The 22,842-nt window shown below is 44.0% G+C and overlaps 1 protein-coding gene across 1 annotated transcript; it reads right to left on the reverse strand.

Annotated features, from left to right (window-relative positions):
- Positions 1-9,301: 9,301 nt before the first annotated feature.
- LOC311025294 (protein phosphatase methylesterase 1-like) lies at positions 9,302-20,025 on the reverse strand (the record flags this gene model as incomplete). Its single annotated transcript, XM_084028145.1, has 6 exons — positions 9,302-9,419; positions 9,570-9,660; positions 9,793-9,947; positions 10,377-10,428; positions 19,743-19,800; positions 19,939-20,025. Coding segments are annotated over 6 exons (561 nt in total), but the record flags the coding sequence as incomplete, so codon positions are not given.
- Between the last annotated feature and the right edge of the window lie 2,817 nt (positions 20,026-22,842).

Genomic DNA, 22,842 nt, shown 5'->3' on the forward strand with positions numbered 1-22,842 from the left:
TTCACCACCACCGTATTTTATCAAATAAAGATTAACCACTCTGTTGCCAATTTCAAAATTATAAATGTTCTAGCTACACCCCACTCCTGGTACCAAAATTATGTAGCCCGTGGAATTTGATGCCACACAGGACACAATTACTTCTGGGGTTTTTGTAGCCTTAGTTTTATTTGTTGAACACCATTTTCCACATCTTGACAGAGGGTGTTGTTTAAAATAAAATACAATAAAATGTGGTAAAATAAAGTACAATAAAACGTGATAAAATACGACAGTGGCCACGACTGCAAATGGAGGACGCAATCAGTTACACATACATTACAAAATCACAAACCTCAGATAATGTCAAAATGTCACTTAATGAATTCAAAGCACTTACATCTTGAACTTTTAGTGCCACGTGGACCTTTCACCATAGATTTCACCAGTCTTTAGTCTTTTTCTCTAAACAAAATAACTGTAGTTAAAACAGCATTGCTCACATTCAAACTCAACATCACACCGCACGGCGTTACACTAGCTAGCATGCTTATGTCATTGAACATTAGTGCATCGGCGACTCGTGCCCAAAATCCGCAGAGATCAACAGTAAATACAATCATCGGTTACAAATATCAACAGTACCTTTATTTAAGGGTTTTATACACCGATATGTAACACAATTTGTTCGTTTTTTACCTCCTTCCTCACACAATGGCATCACATCACCGTCCTTCCTGGCTGAAATCTCTCCGTGGTCCACACGCATCAAAACAAAACCCATAATGCACTTTGCGCAGTAACAAATCCCCAGGCTAAATGCTGCCCTCTAGTGACCATATTTAAGAACTGACTGTGGCGAAACATTTACAATCTCCTTCACAGTTTTAACAAATAGAAATGGCACAATCAAAATAAATCAACAAATGACATATGAAATAAACTTTACATTTCTCAGGTATTTAACAACCAAAGTGAAAACACAAACATGTCGGGTTTTACCACCCGGTTACATGTATATTTGGCTTGATTTGAGAAATGGCTGTTTATTTTGATTCCATAACATCAGGCTGTGGGTTCATAAAACAACTTACAGGATATGCAACGGTCTGTGTGTAGGAATCTTTTCATCTGTTGTGAATGTACAAGTGTAACACTGTTTATAGGTTAATGTATGTCACAGAAACCTCTCACACTGTAAAGCAAGTGGACTGACGAAGGGAGGATTTTAGAACCCACTATTACAGATTCCTCTGCAGATGGACTTGAGTTGACCATGCAGACCACTGCATGTATTTTGGTCCATGCATCCCCAAAGTGAACAAGAATTGGATTTGTTGTGTTGACCGTTGAGACAGTCTCTCAATCGGATTAAAGAGAGAACACACATTTTTCTCATTGTCCATCCAGTCAGCTGTGTCTCCCGTCTCTTTTCCAGTGTTTGGCTAATTTTAACATTTGGAATGCTAAGAGGTACAATCTTGGACCTGGTAACCCTATTCCTCCTTTCTCCTACGGGAAGAATGCCTCATGAGAGGAAAACAGGCTTCTTGAAGGAAAATGGCATCTGTGTTGGATGCTTGTGTACAGGGCACATCAGTAAAGATTGCCGTAAAAGGATTTCCTGCTCAAGGTGTAGCCTTAAACATCCCACTGTACTTCACAAGGAACCCGTTAAAGATTCCGAGCGGACGCAGAGGAGCCCAGAGCTGCGTGTTGATAACGCACTGATGTCAAGTGGTCTAACAGGGGCTGGAGACCAGGGGCCTCATGTACTAAGAATTGCGTGGATTTCCTACTGAAAAATGGCGTACGCTAGAATCCAGAAACGGTCGTACGCACACAAAAAATCAGATGTATCAAAGTGTGCGTACACATGGATCCAAGCACTTTTCCTTTGTACATCCCAATCAACGTGGAATTAAGCGCACATGTGGAAGTGCTAAACTCCTCCCTGTCCACGCCTGCATTTAAATATGCAAATGCATTTAAATAGGGCCTGCACCGGGGATTCCCCTCTCTGCACCATCAGATCTACAAAATGAAAAAGGGAAGAAGCGCAACTTCACCGAGTCTGAGCTGGAAACGCTCTTAAACGAAGTCGAGACTCAAAGACCAGTATTATTTGGTAGCCTCTCATCAGGCATAAACACAAAAAAAAGAAATGTGAGTGGGAGCGTGTGTGTGAGGCAGTGAATACTGTGGGGTCGGAGCAGCGCACACTCCCTGAAATAAAAAAGAAATGGTCCGACGTGAAGGTGGAGGTGAAGCGGAGGATTTCGGCCCACCGCCGAAGCGTGACCGCAACGGGCGGGGGGACAGGAGGATATTAATATATTATATATTATATTATTATATATATTAATGACTGCAGAAGTGCGCCGTGGCTACTGCAGTGTGACATTTCCAACTTTACGCACGCGTTTATCGACACAAATACTGAACACAAGGAGACAATAAAGGGCTTGTTAGATAGCTCTGCAGCTCTATTTTCACCAGGGAAAAACAAATGCACATATTTGAATGCACGTGCCCAAATGGGCATCGTGCTGGTTTACATTCGGGGCGCAATTAAACGGATACATTAACTCACGAGAAGCCACCCATCGCGCACCGTGCCAGCCTCCAGCCTGTTACCAACCATGCTATTAGTAAGAATGAACGAGTCATGCGTTGAACCAGGCCACCTTGCCACGATGTTGGTGAGCTGCATTTGCGCATCACATATTATTTGAACATTTATTGAATGAAAATGTTTCCTGTTGACAAAAACAAATTCATCCTGTGATGGCGCTTTTAAAGCAACATGTGTGCAGTCAATAGCTCTGATTACATTAGGGAAACCGGCTCTTGCTGCAAATTGCGCTTTAATGTTGGCCTGTTCAACAGCATTGTATGGGAATTTGATGTACCTGGATGACATTCTTATGATCCCGTCCCACACAGCTGGCATGGCTCGGCTCAGAGTGGACTGGCACACTCCTGACCGATCGGCCAGTTCCCTCTGGAAGGCTCCTGTTGCCAGAAACGAAACCCCAGAGTGGTCAGCACCTGTGTGGGCACGGACAACCCCTGGCTCCTGGCTGTGTTTCTTTCTAGGGCCGGCCGCAGCTCTGCGCACAGCTCCAGTAACACTGGCCTCGGCAACCTTAAACGACTCATGAGCCAGTTGTCGTCATTTGCTAACATATCCTCCCGTTCTCTAAACACCCTCTCACGTCTGATGTTACCGTTTGCGATGTCTTCTAACTGTTGCAGCCAGCCAGCTAACAAGGCCAAGGCTGCCATTGTTAATGCCATTTTTTCATCACTTTGTGCATGCTTTTATATTCATCCATATGATTGCAAACACGTGTGTGTTAATTGTCCATTAATGTGTCTCTGATGTGCACATTACTCTGAGGACTAATTGTTTTCACATAATTAACAGTTTCCCAGCATCACCTCAGAGTGTCGCCAAAGGAACAATAGCTGTAGAAACGTGCGTACGCCAGCCGTGAAGCTGCCGTGGGACACCGCACATTTCCACGCTCATTTCACTTTTGATACATCTGAACGTTGGTGTGGAAAATTACGTACGCCATGTTTTTGTGCGTACGCAACATTGATACATGAGGCCCCAGGACTGCAAACTGCCTATTGTACCAGTACAGGTTAAATCTAATAAAGGAACCAAAATTGTTGTCACTTATGCTTTCTTGGATCAGGGGAGCACTGCTGTGTTTTGCACTGAGAGCTTAATGCAAAAGCTCCACCTCACAGGGAGGAAGGGCCGCATTCACCTCCGAACCATGGGCCAGGAGAAAGTTGGAAGCAGCAACATTGTGTCAGGACTGGAGTTTGCAGCACTGGAGGGGGACAATTTTCTTGAGCTGCCAAGAGCTTATACGTAAGAGTCCATGCCTGTAAACAGAGAATATAACAGAAACATTCCGACTGAAAGGGATATTAAACAATGGTCATATCTGAAAGACATTCACTTACCTCAGATTGATGCAGGAATAGAGCTTCTTATAGGAACCAATGTTCCTAAAGCACTGGAACCGCTGGAAGTGGTGTGTAGCGTGAATGATGGACCGTATGCTCTCCGTACCATGCTGGGCTGGACTGTCAAAGGTCCACTGACAGGAAACAGTGGAGATACCGTTAACTGGGAGCATCCACAAATAACTGTCAACAGAGTTTCAGTCGTGAACCTGGATGACCTCTGGCAGCAACAGTTTAAGATTGACTTCCCTGAAGGCAGCATTGATGAAAAACCTGCAATGTCATGAGAGGATCAAAGATTCTTGGAGTTTGTTACCAACTCAGCAAAACAGGTGGAGGGGCATTACCAGATTTCATTGCCTTTAAGGAACATTGATGTCAATATGCCAAATAACAAAAGAATTGTTGAGCAGCGTTTGTGTTTTCTGAAAAGAAGGTTTAAGAAGGACTCAACATTTCATACCAAGTATAACACCTTTATAAATGACCTGTTGGCTAAAGGCTATGCTGAGAAGGTGCCCAAAGAGGAGCTGGACCGTGGTGATGGGAAAGTATGGTACATACCACACCATTGACTGTGGAGCAAGATATCAAGGTACATCATTGAATGCTCAACTTCTACAGGGCCCTGATCTTCCCAGCTCTCTGATCTTGTGATCATGGCCCACATTGAATCCATGTTCCATCAGGTGCCTCCTGACGACAGAGACCTCCTCAGGTTCCTCTGGTGGCCAAACGGGGATATGGAGCAACTACCTTCTGAGCAGGTAGGACTATGGACTATGGCATCACTACAGTGAGGAAACGGTGGACAAACTATTGCACTGCTTTTATGGAGATGATTGCCTCGTGTCAGTGGCCACGGAGAAGGAAGCAGTGTTGCTTTAAGGCGGGTCCACACCGGACCGAAAATCGGCGTCTTTGAGAGAGTCGGCATCCGTGACATGAGTCTCCTTGGTGTGGTCGCTCGAATCGGCCCACGTCGGCGTTCATTTTAGCCGATTCAAATGTGTAATCCGCCATTCGAGTCGGCCATATTAAGTAGCCCGACTTCATTTACCGACGCGAGTCGGGCAGTCGGTGCGGTGTGGACCCGCCTTTACAGGAATCTGGTCTCTTTGTGTTCGAAGGGTGGATTTCTCTCATAAGGTGGTTGAGTAACAGGCCTGGAGTGCTGGAAGCCATCCCAGAGAATCACAGAGCAAAAGGTGTTGAAGGGTTGGACATGGAGCTGGACTCGTTACCTCGTTTCCATCCTTTAGGCGTGTGTAATCGAGCCGCTGAAGTAGCTGTGATTGTTTTAAGTTATTAAATGATTGAAACTTACCTGGACTCAGCGTGCTTTTGAACCAGCAGCAGCACGTCACACAAACATACAGGACCTCCTCTCAAACGACTTTAATGACAGGCAAGTCGTTACAAGGTAACCCAGATAGCAAAAACCTTTTGGCATCATTTTGGCCCAAATCTGGCTGGTCATTTTGGCAAGATTATGGCCAGGCTTCCGGGCCCTAAATGGCCCAAAATAGGCAAGCCAAAATCAAACCAAAAGGAGGCCAAAACTCACCCAAAACTAGTTGTGGCCTTCCAAAATACAGCCATAATCGTCCCAGAAGAGCCCCAAATCCCCACAACCCAGCCAAAAAGTAGCCAAAGCTAAATAAACCTGACACCCCCCACCCTTCCCATTTCATAATTATTTACTGCTGTATTATAAAAACAAATACGAAGATTTAAACCATTTCTTCTTTTTTTAATTAGTTGTATGGCCAGGTACACAAAGAGAATGCAGGCCAAAAACAGACAATAACAATAAAATTAAATATAACAACTTTATAAACACGTTATAGTTTTGGTTTTATTTGTTCAGATCCCCAACATCACAACATGAAAAAGACAAGGCAAGTCAAAAACTTAAATTAAATCACATCAAAAAACGTATGTGAGATAACTCCAATATATAGAACATATAACAACAACTGTTTCATAAAACAATACAAGTCACAATAGTGTGAAGGTTCTAACCCAACTGTGTGTGTGTGTGTGCTCAGTATCGGCTATTATTGGAAGCCGCTCAGTCTGGAGGAGACAGCCGTCCAGGCTGCACACAGTGTGTGTGTGTCTGTCTGTCTGTCTGTCTCTGTCTATCTGTGTGTGTGTGTGTGTGTGTGTGTCTGTCTGTCTCTGTCTATCTCTGTGTGTGTGTGTGTGTCTGTCTGTCTGTCTGTCTGTCTGCCTATCTGTCTGTCTGTCTGTCTGTCCGTCTCTGTTTATCTGTGTGTGTGTGTGCGTGCTCCTGGCTGGGTTCTGGCTGGGTCCTGGCTTGGTCTTCGCTTGGTCCTGGCGCTTCTTCCTCCCGCCGTCTCTGTCTCCAGCCCAGTAAAACCATTTATTAATTGATTTGGCAATTTCATCGTCGGTGGCTGAAGAGCAGGCGGGGTTTCTTCTCACAGCGGCTAAAAGTGATAGTATATACAAAGACAACATAAACAGACTTACTAAATCAACTATAACCTTGGAATGCTTCATTAAAACTTTAATAGTTATTAAACTTACCCACTACCACAGCTTTTAGCTGAAGCCTGTCAAAGGCCAGCTTTCGATTACCACCACTCCAGGTAATTTTCAGAGCCAGATCGTTCATCATGGCTCGTCTGAGGATGCCCCAAACTGTGTCTTTCACAGTTGCACCTCCAGCAAGTCCTAGAGTTGTGACCTGAAAATAGTGAAAGAGAATTACCTGCATTGATTTGCATTGAACTACCATTACATTACCCTACACCAAGGGTTTCAAACTCAAATACACTGTGGGACAAAATGTAAAATTTGGTACAAGTCGAGGGCCGGACTGGTTCAATGTTTAAAAAGGATGGTTGCTCTCTCCAGCAGGTCTACCTGTAGCTCCTCTGGATTTGGATTTTGGCCTGTGTGTATGTGTCTGTCTATCTCTATGTGTGTGTCTGTCTGTCTATCTGTCTGTCTGTCTGTGTCTGTCTCTGTCTATCTCTGTGTGTGCATGCATGTCTGTGCGTGTCTGGTAATTCTTACATCCATACATCTGATGTCCGCTATAGGGACAGCGAGGGACACAGTCGGTACACACAGGCTGTCAGAGCTCTCTGTCTGCTGCAGCAGGTCGTTAAATATGCAAATGAGGGTAAAATCTCCGTCAAATTTAACAAAACAAACGGCGGTTTTCACCGACCAAAACAAACGTGAATATTCAGAAGTGTGTTAGCAATGATATTGTTACGTTTATATACAGTTTAAGACAAAATAACTTACCGGTATGCTAACTTAACCAACAGACAGAGAGCATCACAACCCAAATCTTACCTGCACAAAAGCTTCCCAAGTTTTGGCGGGAAGATAACGCTACGTGACTACAGCGTCTTCGTGTAGCGTTAATTAAAGTCCCCCCCCCCCCTTAATGTTTTGTTGCATTGACACTTTTAGTGAGCGTTGGTTCCAGTTCAGGGGTCAGAGAGATGGATCTATCACGGATCGACCGTGTACTGATTTCTCATCACTCCCCATGAACTGGCCAGCCCACGCTCTTAAGATGGCCTGCTGAGCGGAGCTGTATTTCCTCTCCACCGCTCTCACTCACGGTGTCACGCTGTAAAAATAAATATAGAAAAAATAATAACGAATAGCTGTTTTTCTGTACATTACACAGTATACTGTAAGACTTCCCTGGAAATTTACAGTGAAATTCTAACGGTGAAGTACTGAATTACGATTGTACAGTGTATTGCTGTGAAAGCAAAGCATTCTGGGAGTCATGACGCTTGCTCAAGTACGGAAGCGCATTGCATTCACTGGATAAAAAAAAAATTAGACGCCTTATCTCGTAATTACGAGAAAAGATCTCGTAATTATGAGATCAGGATCTCGTAATTATGAGAAAAGATAAAAGATAGTCCTCTCTCAGTGGCAATGATGGCGCTATCGCAGTTAATCTGCTATTACCACCTTCTCGGCTTGAGATACTGGGAAATTTTGAGGTTTCTGGAAATGAGGATGGTTTCAATATCAGTATGTCAACACTGCGCACGCATCTCAAGACGTTGGGATTCCTGATCTCATAATTACGAGATCCTGATCTCATAATTACGAGATTTTTTCTCATAATTACGAGATGTTTTCTCATAATTACGAGATATTTTCTCCTAATTACGAGATAAGGCGTCTAATTTTTTTTTATCCAGTGAATGCAATGCGCTTCCGTAGGCTACTCAAGCATCCCAACGGTCAAATGTTTCTTTTCACAGTTATTTACTGCTTACAGCTGAGAATCTCGGGAAAATAACATGATCATTCATATTTGAAGTTTGAAGGATAATCATTAGTAAGAGCTGAAATAGTCATTCTTAATTTGAAATTTTGTCTTGTATATTTTATACAGTCTATAGTTGATGCGTACGTAACCTTATGTCACTTTAATTTGACCAGATAAAGAGGAAATATTTAAAAGTTGCACTTGTTTTTTTCGCGTTGTGACCGTTCAGCACCACAGTTCGTCTGCACTGACGTCGCGGCAGCAGCAGCAGCAGCCTCCAGCGCAGGAAACACCGGAGAGACGACACCGAAAGCTTGGATTTATTAACGTTACGTGTCTAAGTTTTACCACCGCCAGGTTAGCGTCCAGTAGATTTATTTGGTTTACTATTTAGTCATTTTTCAGTGACTGTCGATGAAGACGGCGCCTTAAAGGAGAAATCCGGTCATTTTTTACCTCATTTCCGTTGTCCTCAGGGTCATCCCGACTTATTAGAAGCAAAAAACCCGACAAAAATTGACATTGCCTAGCCCGAGATCAGCAGTCGATAGCCGAGCGCCTGTCGTCCCTCCCAGTCACCGCAGAAACGAAAACGTTTTCCTCGTAGTTTTGATTTTGTATCCATGAAGAAACGACCGAGCAGTGCAGTCGTCCTGTCCGTAATAAATCCAGGAAGCTGTTATATCCATATGTATGACTATGTTACAACAGCAACATGGCGCTCGGCTATCGACTGCTAATGTCTACGGAGTGATTTGAGGTGAGTAACTTCATGCTAAAACACACATATTTATGTCGTTTTGCCACACTATTTGAGCTAAACGAGCGCCGTGGTGTCTCGTATGGACCCAACCTGTGTTGCATAGGTCTTGGAATTGGTTTCTGAGGCCCAGGAAAGCAGATAAAAGTTGCCCCAATGGGTTAGCATTGGAGCGAGTCTGGAAGGCTGCCAGGCAGGTACAGATCTCGGGCTAGGCAACGTCAATTTTTGTCTGTTTTTTTGCTTCTAATAAGTCGGGATGACCCTAGGGACAACGGAAATGGGGTCAAAAATTACCGGATTTCTCCTTTAACGTACAGATGAGAAGCAGAGAAGACATACTTTTTCACCTGGCCTCCCATTGACACTCGTGCTGACTCGTGCATGTTTCGAATCTGGCCACTCTTCACACTGACGGCAAAGGAGAAGCAACACAGGGGAAATGCTTTCAGCGAGGTTCTTTTCGGTTTTAGTAAATAATGTGTATGACACTATATGCTACCATTAACCAAATTGCAGAGTAGTATATTTTAGTCCAATCATACATCGAAGCAGGTTTACCTCCACTCAATGGCATTCTCCAGAGATTTAAATGTCTTTGGCCGACTTCTGAGGAAATTCTGCATACTGTTCAAAGCATCCATCGCTGTGCCTGAATGCAATAAACAACAATCACTTGACATGAATACACCGATTAATACGGAGATCATTTGATTTAATTACGAACATTTATCATGTAAATTAAGCGTCATAAATAGAAAAATATCTGTCTCCAGTTAGTTACCTTCTACAACGTCAATGACACAGAGGCCAAGCAGGGATGGTATATGGTTGGCAGCGGCAGTGTGAACTGCAATGGCCCCACCCATGCTGTGTCCAATAATCATGATGGGAGGTGGGCTCTCCCCATAGAGCACCTCCACCACTTTGCCAATGTCCCTTTTGAAAGAAAAGGCAAGAATAACCGTTTTACATTCCTGTCATGTGTCAGTGTTTCTGTGTGTACAGTCAGAGACCTCCAGACAGAGTGTATAACGACTAATCATTTCATTTTCATTTTAAAAGCATATTTATCAACTCATTCATCTAAATGCACACCATCACAAGAATCCATACAACTCTCAAATGACTTTCTTCCTTCTGGACTGAGCCGTGAAAGCAAGACCATACAAGGATGCACCAAACATACCCTGCCTTTAGGTGGGAAGCTGCACGGACGTAAGCTGACTGTGTGTGTGACTCAATTCTGTCGGCTGTCCTGCAGGATCATTACTGTCCCCTCAGGCTTCCCATATTTTTCTGTGATTCAAGGCCAAGCTGTGGAGAGTGAGTGCGTATGTTATATCAACTGCACACAAAGCAACTTACTTGGCCATCGTGTCCGCAGAGAGATCATCAGGATTTTTCACTTTTGTGTCACCTATAGGTAATGAGAGAAGCACATTTTACAACTTGTTCCACCAAAGAAATGAAGATGCAATGTATAATCTCTATAACAAAAAAAGTGCCTGCATTCATATGCAGAACCTTTTGGTACAGGAAATGTTCTGGTTCCCGTTTGTAGTCAGTGACTAATCACATTGGCAGGCTTTGGATGATTGCAGGTGTAACCTAGCCAACCCTAAGACTACAACCAAGTGTCAGGGCTAACAAGCTACAGTGTAATTCCAGTATTCCCCACTAACAGGTATTCAAGTGAATGAATGAGGGAGGAGACAATGTACAAAAATACTGCACTTTATTTTCTGAATTTGTTTGGAATAAAAACATATGGACATGTGTCAATAAATACTTAGCAATAAATATTGGAATAGCAGAGGGATAAACAGAATAAATTAGATTTCGTTAACTGTTCCACACACTCACAAGTTGTAACACTAGGTGTACGTCACTACTTGCATTAGATTTACCTACTCTGTTTGCTTCAAAAAGAAAAGCACAGCACACAACAATCAACCCAAAACCCGGGCATAAGCATTCCACTAAGGGCGAGGGAAAAGGAGAAACCAGCCTCGAGTGGAATCATTCAGAGGGACAGATCATAGCAGGACTATAATGAGGCTAGCCGCACACGGTTAGTTATGTATATATATTATCAATGGAGTCCTCTAACTAGTTCACTGACGCACCATCTAGTCAAAAAGTACACTGCAAATCAAGCACCACTCATAGGCTAATGTTACTGCACACAAACAACAAAAAGGAAAAGGCCTCACTGCACTACTGGCTACTGCCAAAACAGACCCACTGGACTGAACATGCAGTCTACACTACCCTCTAAATTCTCCGCGCCCCGGCTGACAAAAAGAAAAGAAAAGAAAACACGCCTCGCCAAAATAAAATAAAGAAATGATAAATAACAAATTGGAGATGGTTTTACACTCAAATAAGGCATACAGAGTAGCTATGCAACATAGCTTTGACCCATAATAACCTAGGGAAAAACAGTGGCTACAATCAGCTTCTGAAATCAACAAAAGACCACATTAGTCACATGTCTTTACAACCGACAGAATTAATATACTCTCTGGTGAGAAAGCTAAACAGTTCGTACCTGATTACATTTGTATGGATTTTATACGATGTAAAATGGAATTGAAATTTCCGTACAATGAATACATATTTAACACATAGCAGCACATACATGTCTTATCTTAATTCAGGAATCACACTTTAATATACATAGCATTTACCTTGATAAAATCTTCACCGACCATTCATTCTGCCAGCCATCCACCCGACACGGACAAGGACGACTACAGCTGATAACTACAGCTGTGACCAGATCACAGACGAAAGGTACACTGTAATGTTAGAAACGCAGTTTGTAAGCTTACAGCATATATCGACTGCTCTACGCCTAAGCGCCAACAAAAACGTTTCCCTTACCCGTTGTGTTGAATCACCGCCGGCAGAATTAACAGCGCTCTCACCACTGCAATAGTCGCGCCGTTCGGTTTGAAAAGGAAGACTGACTGCACGGCGTTCTATTTACCCACGTCACTTCTGATCACGTGAGGGGGGACCCGGCCGGTGACTCGCTGCGCTCTGATTGTTAGGATTAACGCCAGGTGTCCCCCTCCCACCCGTCACATATTCCCCCCACTTTGAAAGGCCACCGTCCCCGGTGCCTGTTATCTAATATTTTCTAACGCCACGGCCTAAAATAACAGCTGGGAGTAAGATCAACTGACTGAATGGCATTTTGTTGGCCCTCCAGATGTTGGGTAGCCGTCTGTGGCAACCGGAAGGGGTTAGAGTGTTGGCCCGCCCGTACTCGCCGAGGGCGATAGATCATGTCTTCGCCCAAAGGCATCGCATCTTGAGGGGGTCCTGAATCTGACGATTCCAGAGGGGTACTACTTGTGCCACCCAATGTCCTCATTGGGGTGGCCTGATTTACGTGCGGGTCACCTGCTGATGCACTAAGGTGGGGTATTTGTTTTTCAGCCGTAGAGTCATCTTGCCGTATATCACGAAGAGGGATTGTGTCTGGCTGGTGAGGTAGAACTTGGAACCATGCATCCTCCTCCTCCTCCTCCTCCGCCTCCGGACTCTCTTCCTCCTTTCCTGGGTCACGTGAGATGTTTACAGGAATGTCAACAGGTGGTTCATCCTGACATGGGAGAGTCTTTAGCTCTGTACGGTGGACATTCACATCTGGGCCCAGCCCGTCTTCAGGGGTGATGTGATACACAAGATTCTTCTCATCTCGACATTTCACCACACGATGTACTCTTGGATCCCAACGATCTTGAATTTTATGCCGACCAAGCAGGTGGCTCTTACGATACACCCTGGTGCCCACTGGAAGAAGGGTTGGAGGCAGACTGTGACGATCTCTAGAGGCTGCTGCGGCCTCCAGACGGGTCTTGGCATCGGCATACACTTCAGCCAAATACTCTTTATGAGTAGTGACCCAGTCAACTGGGGGGGTGTCCTCCGCATCTGCCGTTGTCAGCCCGAGTAGGAAATCCACTGGGAGTTGGGGCTTCTGCCCAAACATGAGCTCATATGGAGAATGGTTTGTGGATTGATGGACGGATGTGTTGTATGCAAACAGCAAATGTGGAAGTGCTTGTGGCCATTTCTTCTTCTTCTCAGGGGGGAGGGTCCGCAAGAGATCATGGAGTGTACGATTAAAACGTTCACATTGTCCGTTTCCTTCTGGGTGATATGGGGTTGTTCGGCTTTTGTCAATTCCATACAACTTGCACAGACGCTTCAGTAGTTCTCCCTCAAATGCCCTGCCTTGGTCCGAGTGGATCCTTTTAGGCACTCCAAAGGAGTAAAACCACTTTTCCGTCAGGACCTTAGCCACCGTCTCTGCCTGCTGATTAGTAGTGGGGAAAGCTTGGGTGAATTTAGAAAAGACATCGGTGACAATGAGAACGTTTTCATAGCCATTACTGGCCTTATCCATTAATGTGAAGTCGATGGCGAGGACTTCCAGAGGCTTGGCAGCCAACAAGTGGCCCGAATAGCTGCGTGCAGTAGGGACCACCCCCTTGGCTAGGGTACACCGCTCACATTGTTTGCACCACTGCTCAATATCATGATGCATTTTCGGCCAGTAACACCTCTGACGGATTAGTAGTGTTGTTCTTTCGATCCCCTGGTGGCCATGGTTGTCATGTAAGCTCACTAATACTTCCTTTTGCAGGGCTTTGGGCAGGAGTAACTGTAGCTTGGCATCACGTGCTGGGGGCATTTGTATCTCCCGATACAAAATGCCTTCTTGTTCTCGTATTCTGCGCCACTGACGGGCCAGCTCCAGGACCGACTGCGCTTCTTGTGTCCGCTCCTGTCTATTAGGTGGTCGGGCCCTCCTCCAATACGCCAAGAACGCGCCGATCACTGGGTCTTTTGCCTGGAGTGTTCGTACGTCTGCTTGCGACCGGACAGGAGCTGCATCTATGGTGGCGATCACTGCTTCTTGTGCCAGCTGTGGTGATAGTACCCTGGGTGCCCTTACTTCAGACGGCACAGTAATGCCAGAGACGAGGGCTGCAATGGACTGTGTGGACGAGTCACTTGTCAGGCGGGACAGGGCATCGGCGTTCCGGTTAGCTGTTCCAGGCCGATATTTCAACTGGAAGTCAAAGACGGCCAGCTGGGAGGCCCACCTTTGCTCCACGGCAGCCAACTTGGCAGTCTGCAGGTGGCTTAAGGGGTTATTGTCAGTATAGACAATAAATTTGGCTCCCAGTAGATACTCCCTGAAGCGCTCCGTCACTGCCCATTTCAAGCCCAGGAACTCAAGTTTCATTGAGCTATAGTTTGACATATTTCTTTCAGCTGGTCTCAGAGTTCTGCTTGCAAAGGCAATGGGTCTTTTCTTGCCGTCTACTTCCTGAGACAGGACAGCCCCCAGACCTTGATGACTAGCATCAATTTCAAGAATGAACGGCTTTGAGAAGTCAGCATATTTAAGTACAGGGGCGCTTACAAGTTCCTGTTTTAATGTCTGAAATGCTTGTTCGCAGTGGTCATCCCAGCGGTTCCCCAGCTTGGCATTAGATCCTCCACACTTCTTTCCCTTACCCTGGACTTCAGCTACAAGCTTGTGTAAGGGACCTGCATGCTTGGCAAAACCTGCCACAAACCTGCGGTAATAGGAGGCGAAACCCAGAAATGACCGTAGTTCAGTCAGGGTAGTAGGGTGTTTCCACTGCAGGACGGTCTGAATTTTATCAGGGTCAGTTGCCACTCCACTAGCCGATATTACATGGCCTAGATATTGTACCTCCTCCTTGAAAAAATGACATTTGCTCAATTTGAGTTTTAAGTTGTGTTCTTTGAGCCTGCTCAGGACTAACTGTAGCCGTTGTAAATGCTGGTGGAAAGAGGATGAAAATATGACTATGTCATCGAGGTACAATAGCAAAGACTGGAAACTTTGATCGCCAAAGATTCTTTCCATCAGGCGCTGGAATGTACCAGGTGCATTGCATAGCCCAAATGGCATGCGGTTGAACTCAAATAAGCCAAAAGGTGTACAAAAGGCCGTTTTGTCCTTGTCACGTTCTGCCATGGGCACTTGATTGTATCCAGAGGCCAAATCTAACGTGGAGAACAGTGTGGCTCCCGTCAGTGCATCCAAGGATTCCTCTATTCTTGGAAGGGGATACGCGTCCTTCCTCGTTTTGGAATTGAGTTGCCTATAGTCAACACAAAGTCGGATGGCACCGTCTTTCTTTTGCACCACTACGATTGGGGAAGCATAGGGACTACTACTAGCTCGGGCCACACCTTTCTCCACTAGTTCTTGAACGTGAGCTTTGACTTGTGCAAACTGTGATGGCGGTAAACGACGGTAACGCTGTCGTACTGGGGCTGTATCCTCTAAGGTTATCTCATGTTGGACTAGTGACGTACAACCCAAGTCCCCATCATTTTCACTAAAAACTTCTCTATATTTCTCTAGAAGGCCACAAACTTCCTGTTGTTGTGAGGGAGAAAGATTCGGCCATTGTAGCACCGAGAAATCTACTGAAGCTGAGGTAGTAGCTTCTGCTGATTGCACTAGGACTACCTGATCATCACAAGGGGTGGGGTCCACTATATGAAGGCTTCCAAGAGTAATGCGGGGCTGGAGCCATTGATCTTCTGTCCCTACATTAACCACTGGTACACTCACTTTGCCTTGGATGACTGGCAAAAGGGCAGATGAAATAAGAAGGTTCACTGGCAATCGTCCCTCACCATAAGGCAGGGGCTCCAAAAGACATGATGTAATAGGGCTTGGGAGGAGGGAGCAAGTCGCCTGCACAAACATAAGGCACCCCGCAGGTATGCGAAGGGCTGGACCTGGCTGCACCACTGCCTTTCCAATGCAGCCAGAGCCGGAGAGACGTTCTAAGGTTTGGCATTCAGAGAGAGCTCGTTTCCACCCGTCATCCGCCGTCTGTACTGGCGGACAGTGGAACAGATCCTGCCCATGTTCCTCAAAGAGCTCCTGGTAGCAACGGCTGATTGCATTCATTCCCAACAGGCCCGGCACCGACATCTTCTGTTGTCGAGTGGTGGGGTCCCCTGCATCTTTCACAACTAACACTCCTATCTTTGGGAGTGCTTTGCCCAGTACCTCCAAGTCCAGCTCAATATAGCCTAAGTAAGGTATAGCCAGTCCATTAGCAGCTTTGAGCTGTAGCCAGGCACATGGCTGCATCGTTTCATTGGTCTGAGGCTGCACATGCTGCCGAAAGAAGCTCTCGGTTACTGTTGTCACCATGGAACCGGTGTCAAGAAGGCATCGTGTAAGTACACCTCCAAGACGGATGTCGATGACTGGACAACTTCCAATAAGACGAGCTTTGGTCGAGAGAGTCCTACTCTGATCTGAGCCCAAGAAACCCCCTCCAGGTGCTGAGCTCCCAACACCGGAGGGCGCTAGTTTTCCTGCTGCATGACGTTATTGTTGGCTACCATTGTCTGCCCTCCCATGTGTAAGTCCCCCCGTGCTGCCACCCCCTGGCCTCCTGGAATCGTGACCCTGCACATTCTTGCTACATGACCAGCTTTGTTACAACGCAAGCATATAGGTTTCCCATCTGCTTGGAATTTGTATGGTCTAGATTGGAACATTGGTCTATTGGAACTGGGATTACTGTGTGTCTGCCCTAACTGAGATAAAATTGCATCTAGCTGAGACTGCTGTTTACGGAAGCACTCCTTCAATTCTGATAGTTCTGAGGAAGGACTGGCTGTCACTGCATTAGTATCTGCCTCATATGAATTGCAGGAGTAAGCTCGGGCACGAGTTGTAGATTGTGCTCGCCTATTTAGCCAGTCAAGGGCTTCACTACGTATGTCCCTGTAAGTTAGGCGTGGGCTTGCTGAAATTTGGTCTAGTAAGTCACCTTGAAGTTTGTCATTACGAAGGCCTTCAACAAACTGGTCACGGAGGATACGATCAGAATGCTCCAAATCTTCATCCTTCTCTTTAATCTGTTCCATCAATTCCATTAACACATGGGAATACTCCCTTACCGATTCACTTTCGAACTGCCGGCGGTGATAAAACTGGCGGTATAATGCATTAAGGGATTTAGAGCAACGAAAGTTGTTTTTCAAAATTTCAAAGATTTTCTGTGGGTCATTTCGATCAGTTGCTAGACTAAACTTTATCTCCCGCTTAGCTTCCCCATCCAACAAATCATACAAAAACAAAGCCTGCTCAAGTTTAGATGCTCGACGGGCTGCTAATGACCGGCCTGCCTCTTCAATCCAGTCCTCTACAGACATATTATCAACAGACATTTTACCCGAAAACCGAGGACATTTTCTTTCTCGTGGTACACATAATAAACGTTCAACTGAGGTTGGAACATTAGGATTGTCAAGAGGCTCATGGCCTGAGTCTGATGTATTAGAGGCACCTGCCTGCCCTCTGAGTCTCTGATTGTCAGCTTTAAGCTGGTTAACCATCTCCGTCAAACTCTGAACCTGCTCCTCCAGAGACATGATGATGAGGCAGCCCGACTTGAGCACGATGAGGGATGGATCTTCCTTGTAGTAACCACTGTTTTTCCCACCTATTTGATGTTTGTTTTTTTTGTTTTGTTTTTTTTTTAACAACTTTGAAGAACCACCTCCAAAAGAAAATAAAACAGCAAAACAGAAGAGGAAAAAAAATAAATGCAAGCAACTAGGCAAATTTTTTTTACATCAACTCCAATCCTGCCGACAACGCCAAATGTAACCTAGCCAACCCTAAGACTACAACCAAGTGTCAGGGCTAACAAGCTACAGTGTAATTCCAGTATTCCCCACTAACAGGTATTCAAGTGAATGAATGAGGGAGGAGACAATGTACAAAAATACTGCACTTTATTTTCTGAATTTGTTTGGAATAAAAACATATGGACATGTGTCAATAAATACTTAGCAATAAATATTGGAATAGCAGAGGGATAAACAGAATAAATTAGATTTCGTTAACTGTTCCACACACTCACAAGTTGTAACACTAGGTGTACGTCACTACTTGCATTAGATTTACCTACTCTGTTTGCTTCAAAAAGAAAAGCACAGCACACAACAATCAACCCAAAACCCGGGCATAAGCATTCCACTAAGGGCGAGGGAAAAGGAGAAACCAGCCTCGAGTGGAATCATTCAGAGGGACAGATCATAGCAGGACTATAATGAGGCTAGCCGCACACGGTTAGTTATGTATATATATTATCAATGGAGTCCTCTAACTAGTTCACTGACGCACCATCTAGTCAAAAAGTACACTGCAAATCAAGCACCACTCATAGGCTAATGTTACTGCACACAAACAACAAAAAGGAAAAGGCCTCACTGCACTACTGGCTACTGCCAAAACAGACCCACTGGACTGAACATGCAGTCTACACTACCCTCTAAATTCTCCGCGCCCCGGCTGACAAAAAGAAAAGAAAAGAAAACACGCCTCGCCAAAATAAAATAAAGAAATGATAAATAACAAATTGGAGATGGTTTTACACTCAAATAAGGCATACAGAGTAGCTATGCAACATAGCTTTGACCCATAATAACCTAGGGAAAAACAGTGGCTACAATCAGCTTCTGAAATCAACAAAAGACCACATTAGTCACATGTCTTTACAACCGACAGAATTAATATACTCTCTGGTGAGAAAGCTAAACAGTTCGTACCTGATTACATTTGTATGGATTTTATACGATGTAAAATGGAATTGAAATTTCCGTACAATGAATACATATTTAACACATAGCAGCACATACATGTCTTATCTTAATTCAGGAATCACACTTTAATATACATAGCATTTACCTTGATAAAATCTTCACCGACCATTCATTCTGCCAGCCATCCACCCGACACGGACAAGGACGACTACAGCTGATAACTACAGCTGTGACCAGATCACAGACGAAAGGTACACTGTAATGTTAGAAACGCAGTTTGTAAGCTTACAGCATATATCGACTGCTCTACGCCTAAGCGCCAACAAAAACGTTTCCCTTACCCGTTGTGTTGAATCACCGCCGGCAGAATTAACAGCGCTCTCACCACTGCAATAGTCGCGCCGTTCGGTTTGAAAAGGAAGACTGACTGCACGGCGTTCTATTTACCCACGTCACTTCTGATCACGTGAGGGGGGACCCGGCCGGTGACTCGCTGCGCTCTGATTGTTAGGATTAACGCCAGGTGTCCCCCTCCCACCCGTCACACAGGTAAACAATCCATGGGAAGAGCAAAAAGGGGAACACACTGGCCGAAGTGCAATCAAGGCTTTAACTTTTTATTGGTTTAAAATTAGCTTGTTAACTTGCTACTTGTGAAACAATCCAGTTGAAAACGTCATCTCTCAACTCCAACTCCAGTCTCGCATCTCAAGTTGCTAATCGGACTGTAAACAATGAGCAACACACAGAAAGGGAAGTCTTGACTCTGGATATCTGCAGGTTAATCTAGCTAGCTAGCCAATCAGTTCTGAGATTGTGCACAGAACAGTGTCTGTGAAATAAACGCAAAACTACAATATGTTCTAGAAATAGATCAATGTTAAGGGCATATTACGTTATTACAGAATGCAAATGGTGAGCTAAAATCGTGAGGATGCAGTGATCAACATTTTATTTTTTTTAATTCATTAAGTAGACTATTTCCCATTATAACTAAGCAAACTAATACATCTCCATCACAATCTCAATTTCCTAAACTATAAATAAAATATGTCTAGTTACATGTTGTCTCCCGTGACAACCTTTATTTACCATGAGCTCGAAGGTCCATAGCCACCACCCTGCAGTTGATCCTGCTGCATATGACTGCCTGCAAAGACACATACGGAAACCATTTAATCAATCAAATAGCGTATAGCAAAGACGCTGAAATTAAAGAACAGCTCCATAAATATTCTATTATGAACATGCACTGAGTTTCTAATTCGTTATGAGGTATTATGCTCACAGTGAACACCGCCCAGGAGAGTGCAGAGTGTCCTCCTCCATGAAGCAGAAGCAGCACAGGACCATTGGCTCCACTGCAGAAAATTCTGAAAATGTTCAAGGTAGTCAAGGAAATTCAGAACATAGCCGTGCAAGAATTAGCTGCTCAAAATACAATACACATGAATTGCATAAAGTGCTAATTTTCTATACTAAGCTGAAGTTAGACAGCACACTGGTCTCAAGAAAAGGCTAAATCTGAAATGACCTAGTTGGCTTTGGATGCTCTGGGTGATTTCCACACCAAAAGTGTCAAATATGATATAAATATTTTCTGACAAACACAAGAAGGATATATCTTTGCCATTTTCATTTTCCACCTCAACATGGTTTCAAAGTAGTGACTCCAGGGCAGGGGTGAGAAATCTCTCTTCCGTCCAGGTCTGTATAGAAAAAAAGAGCAAAAGTGTAAACCAATCTCATATTGCAACAGGATAATTAAAACGGTCAAATGCTACTACATTGAGTCCCAAATAGATTAAAGAAGATACAGATTAAAGATTGATGATGGGACACAAGTAATGCAAACAATAAATTGTGAAATTCAGTAATATATTATTATTATATATCTATTATTATAGACTGGTTACCTGTCTGTCTCCACATGTCAGCCCTGTGATAGACTGGTTACCTGTCTGTCTCTACATGTCAGCCCTTTGATAGACTGGTTACCTGTCTGTCTATACATGTCAGCCCTGTGATAGACTGGTTACCTGTCTGTCTCTACATGTCAGCCCTGTGATAGACTGGTTACCTGTCTGTCTATACATGTCAGCCCTGTAATAGACTGGTTACCTGTCTGTCTCTACATGTCGCCGCCGCCGCTGCCGCTAAACACCACAATGGACATTTTGAATATAAAAAACGTTGGTTTCATACATCTTTCGTTGGCGTCAGATTATTTAGAAGATTATTATTGTTATTGTTTAGTCAGAAGGGCCCCACTGAAAATTTTGCTTGGGGCCCCAACAGACTCTAGAATCGCCTCTGCCCTGACCATCACCAAACAGGACGCAAACATTAGACCTGTCTCTTTGGAGACCACTCACCCTTAAATGTACATTAATATCTCCAGACACTGCTTTTCGTGTAATGAATGCTCCTGACATATCTAAGCTCATGTCGGTTAACATAACGGATCAAATAGTTTAACCTAAAATACATAATTATTGTTATAATGCTTAGGTTGCATTCCAAAGCTACGTGCTAAAACTCTGGCATCCATGGCAGCAACAGCTAGCTTAACTCCCGCTAGCTAACGCGTTGGCTTCAGCAGGCCTTTGAAAAAACTGCGGAGACGCAGAGAGCATCGGTGGGATGGTGGAAGCTATAAAAAGTAACACAGCACGCTAAATCATCCTGCTTCACTGCCATCTACTGGATATGAAACTACAACACAACATTTCTTATGATTTGAAAATGCTCTTAATGTAAATGATTTGCCCACTGAAGATTGTGCTCATTGTTAGAACTCCTTCAATTTGGTTCTTCATAGGAGGTGACTGTGAATTACTTTGAAATGTGGAATGGTGATGTTTTTATGTGAGTTTGCGCTTGAAACTTAAAAGCTTGTAACTTGCCTGCGTTCATTTGTACTCTCCAAAAGTAATAGCTTGTTAATAATAATTTGGAAGCTAACTTTGACGGCCACAAAGATTGTTTGCCTGTAGCACATAGGCCTACCTCTGGTAAAGCACTACTCACCTACTAATGCTCTCTTTTGTTTCATTTCCTTCCTGAGAGGCTGCTGAGCCCCTCACACGTTGGAGGGTTTCATCGCCACTCCAAAATGCCACTAATACGAAGCAAAATGACTTAGTGAAGTAAAGCGAGCAGCCAAGACGAGAAAGGCTGCATCGGGGACACTCGTCTGGAAAAAGATCCATCTTACAATGACGCAGCAATGCAGATTGCGTCATTGGTTTGATCCGAGCTGGATTCGAACCGGTGAAGACCGGGCCAGAGTCTCCTGCGCATGGGCATTGCGCACTTACTCTTTAAGCACCTGCTCTAACCACTCGGCCACCGCGCGGTGGTGTAATGTGCGGTCACTAGAACCTTTATATACCATGATCCTGCTGCATATGACTGCCTGCAAAGACACATATCGTTAGCCTAATAGCATAATTGCCTAAGTCATTTTTTGGCCAAATTGAGATATCTGCCTAACCTTCCTCTCCTACCACTGCTGCATCACCTTGCCTTATTGGCTATGTCCTCAACCTATCAGAACACTTTTTAGAGTCCAAAATCACTATCTGCCCAAGTCATCTTTTTGACTTAGGCATGTTTGCCGGTATAAACAAACATGGCTGATCGCATAAGAAAGTTTAACAGAAGTGAAGCATTAGATCTTCTCTTCAATTCATTTTGTAAGCTGGTTTATTCCTTCAACTTTCTAGACAGTAAATGTACTCTCAGTCAATCAAGGAGATTAGGAACTGTGTGTTTAAACTTTTAATCACAATTCTGCAACAAGATATGATGTAGTGTAAGAGCTAGCTTATGCTAGCAAAGCTTAATTTGAAGTGTTGATTTTAAGTGTTTTGACAAGAAATACAAGAAGTATTCTTGGTAATATGGTCTTTTTCAAGTCTAAGTCTTTTTCACTTTAAGAATGTGGCTGCATTATTTGATTTAATCATCAATCATCATATTTGCATTTTCATTCTCATGATCTGCAAAATAGTGCACATAATTCAAAATGCCTTGTCAATGCACTTTGTTTGTTTTCATTATGGCATAAAATATGCAGTCATGAAGAAGAAAATGCAACTATGGTTGTTGATTAATTATATTTATCAGTCAAATGATGCAGATGCATTCTTAAAATGAAAAAGCATTTCTGCAAATGTATTTTAATTTA

The sequence above is a fragment of the Eutrigla gurnardus genome (genome assembly GCF_963514095.1).
Source record: "Eutrigla gurnardus genome assembly, chromosome: 15".
Lineage (NCBI taxonomy): Eukaryota > Metazoa > Chordata > Actinopteri > Perciformes > Triglidae > Eutrigla > Eutrigla gurnardus.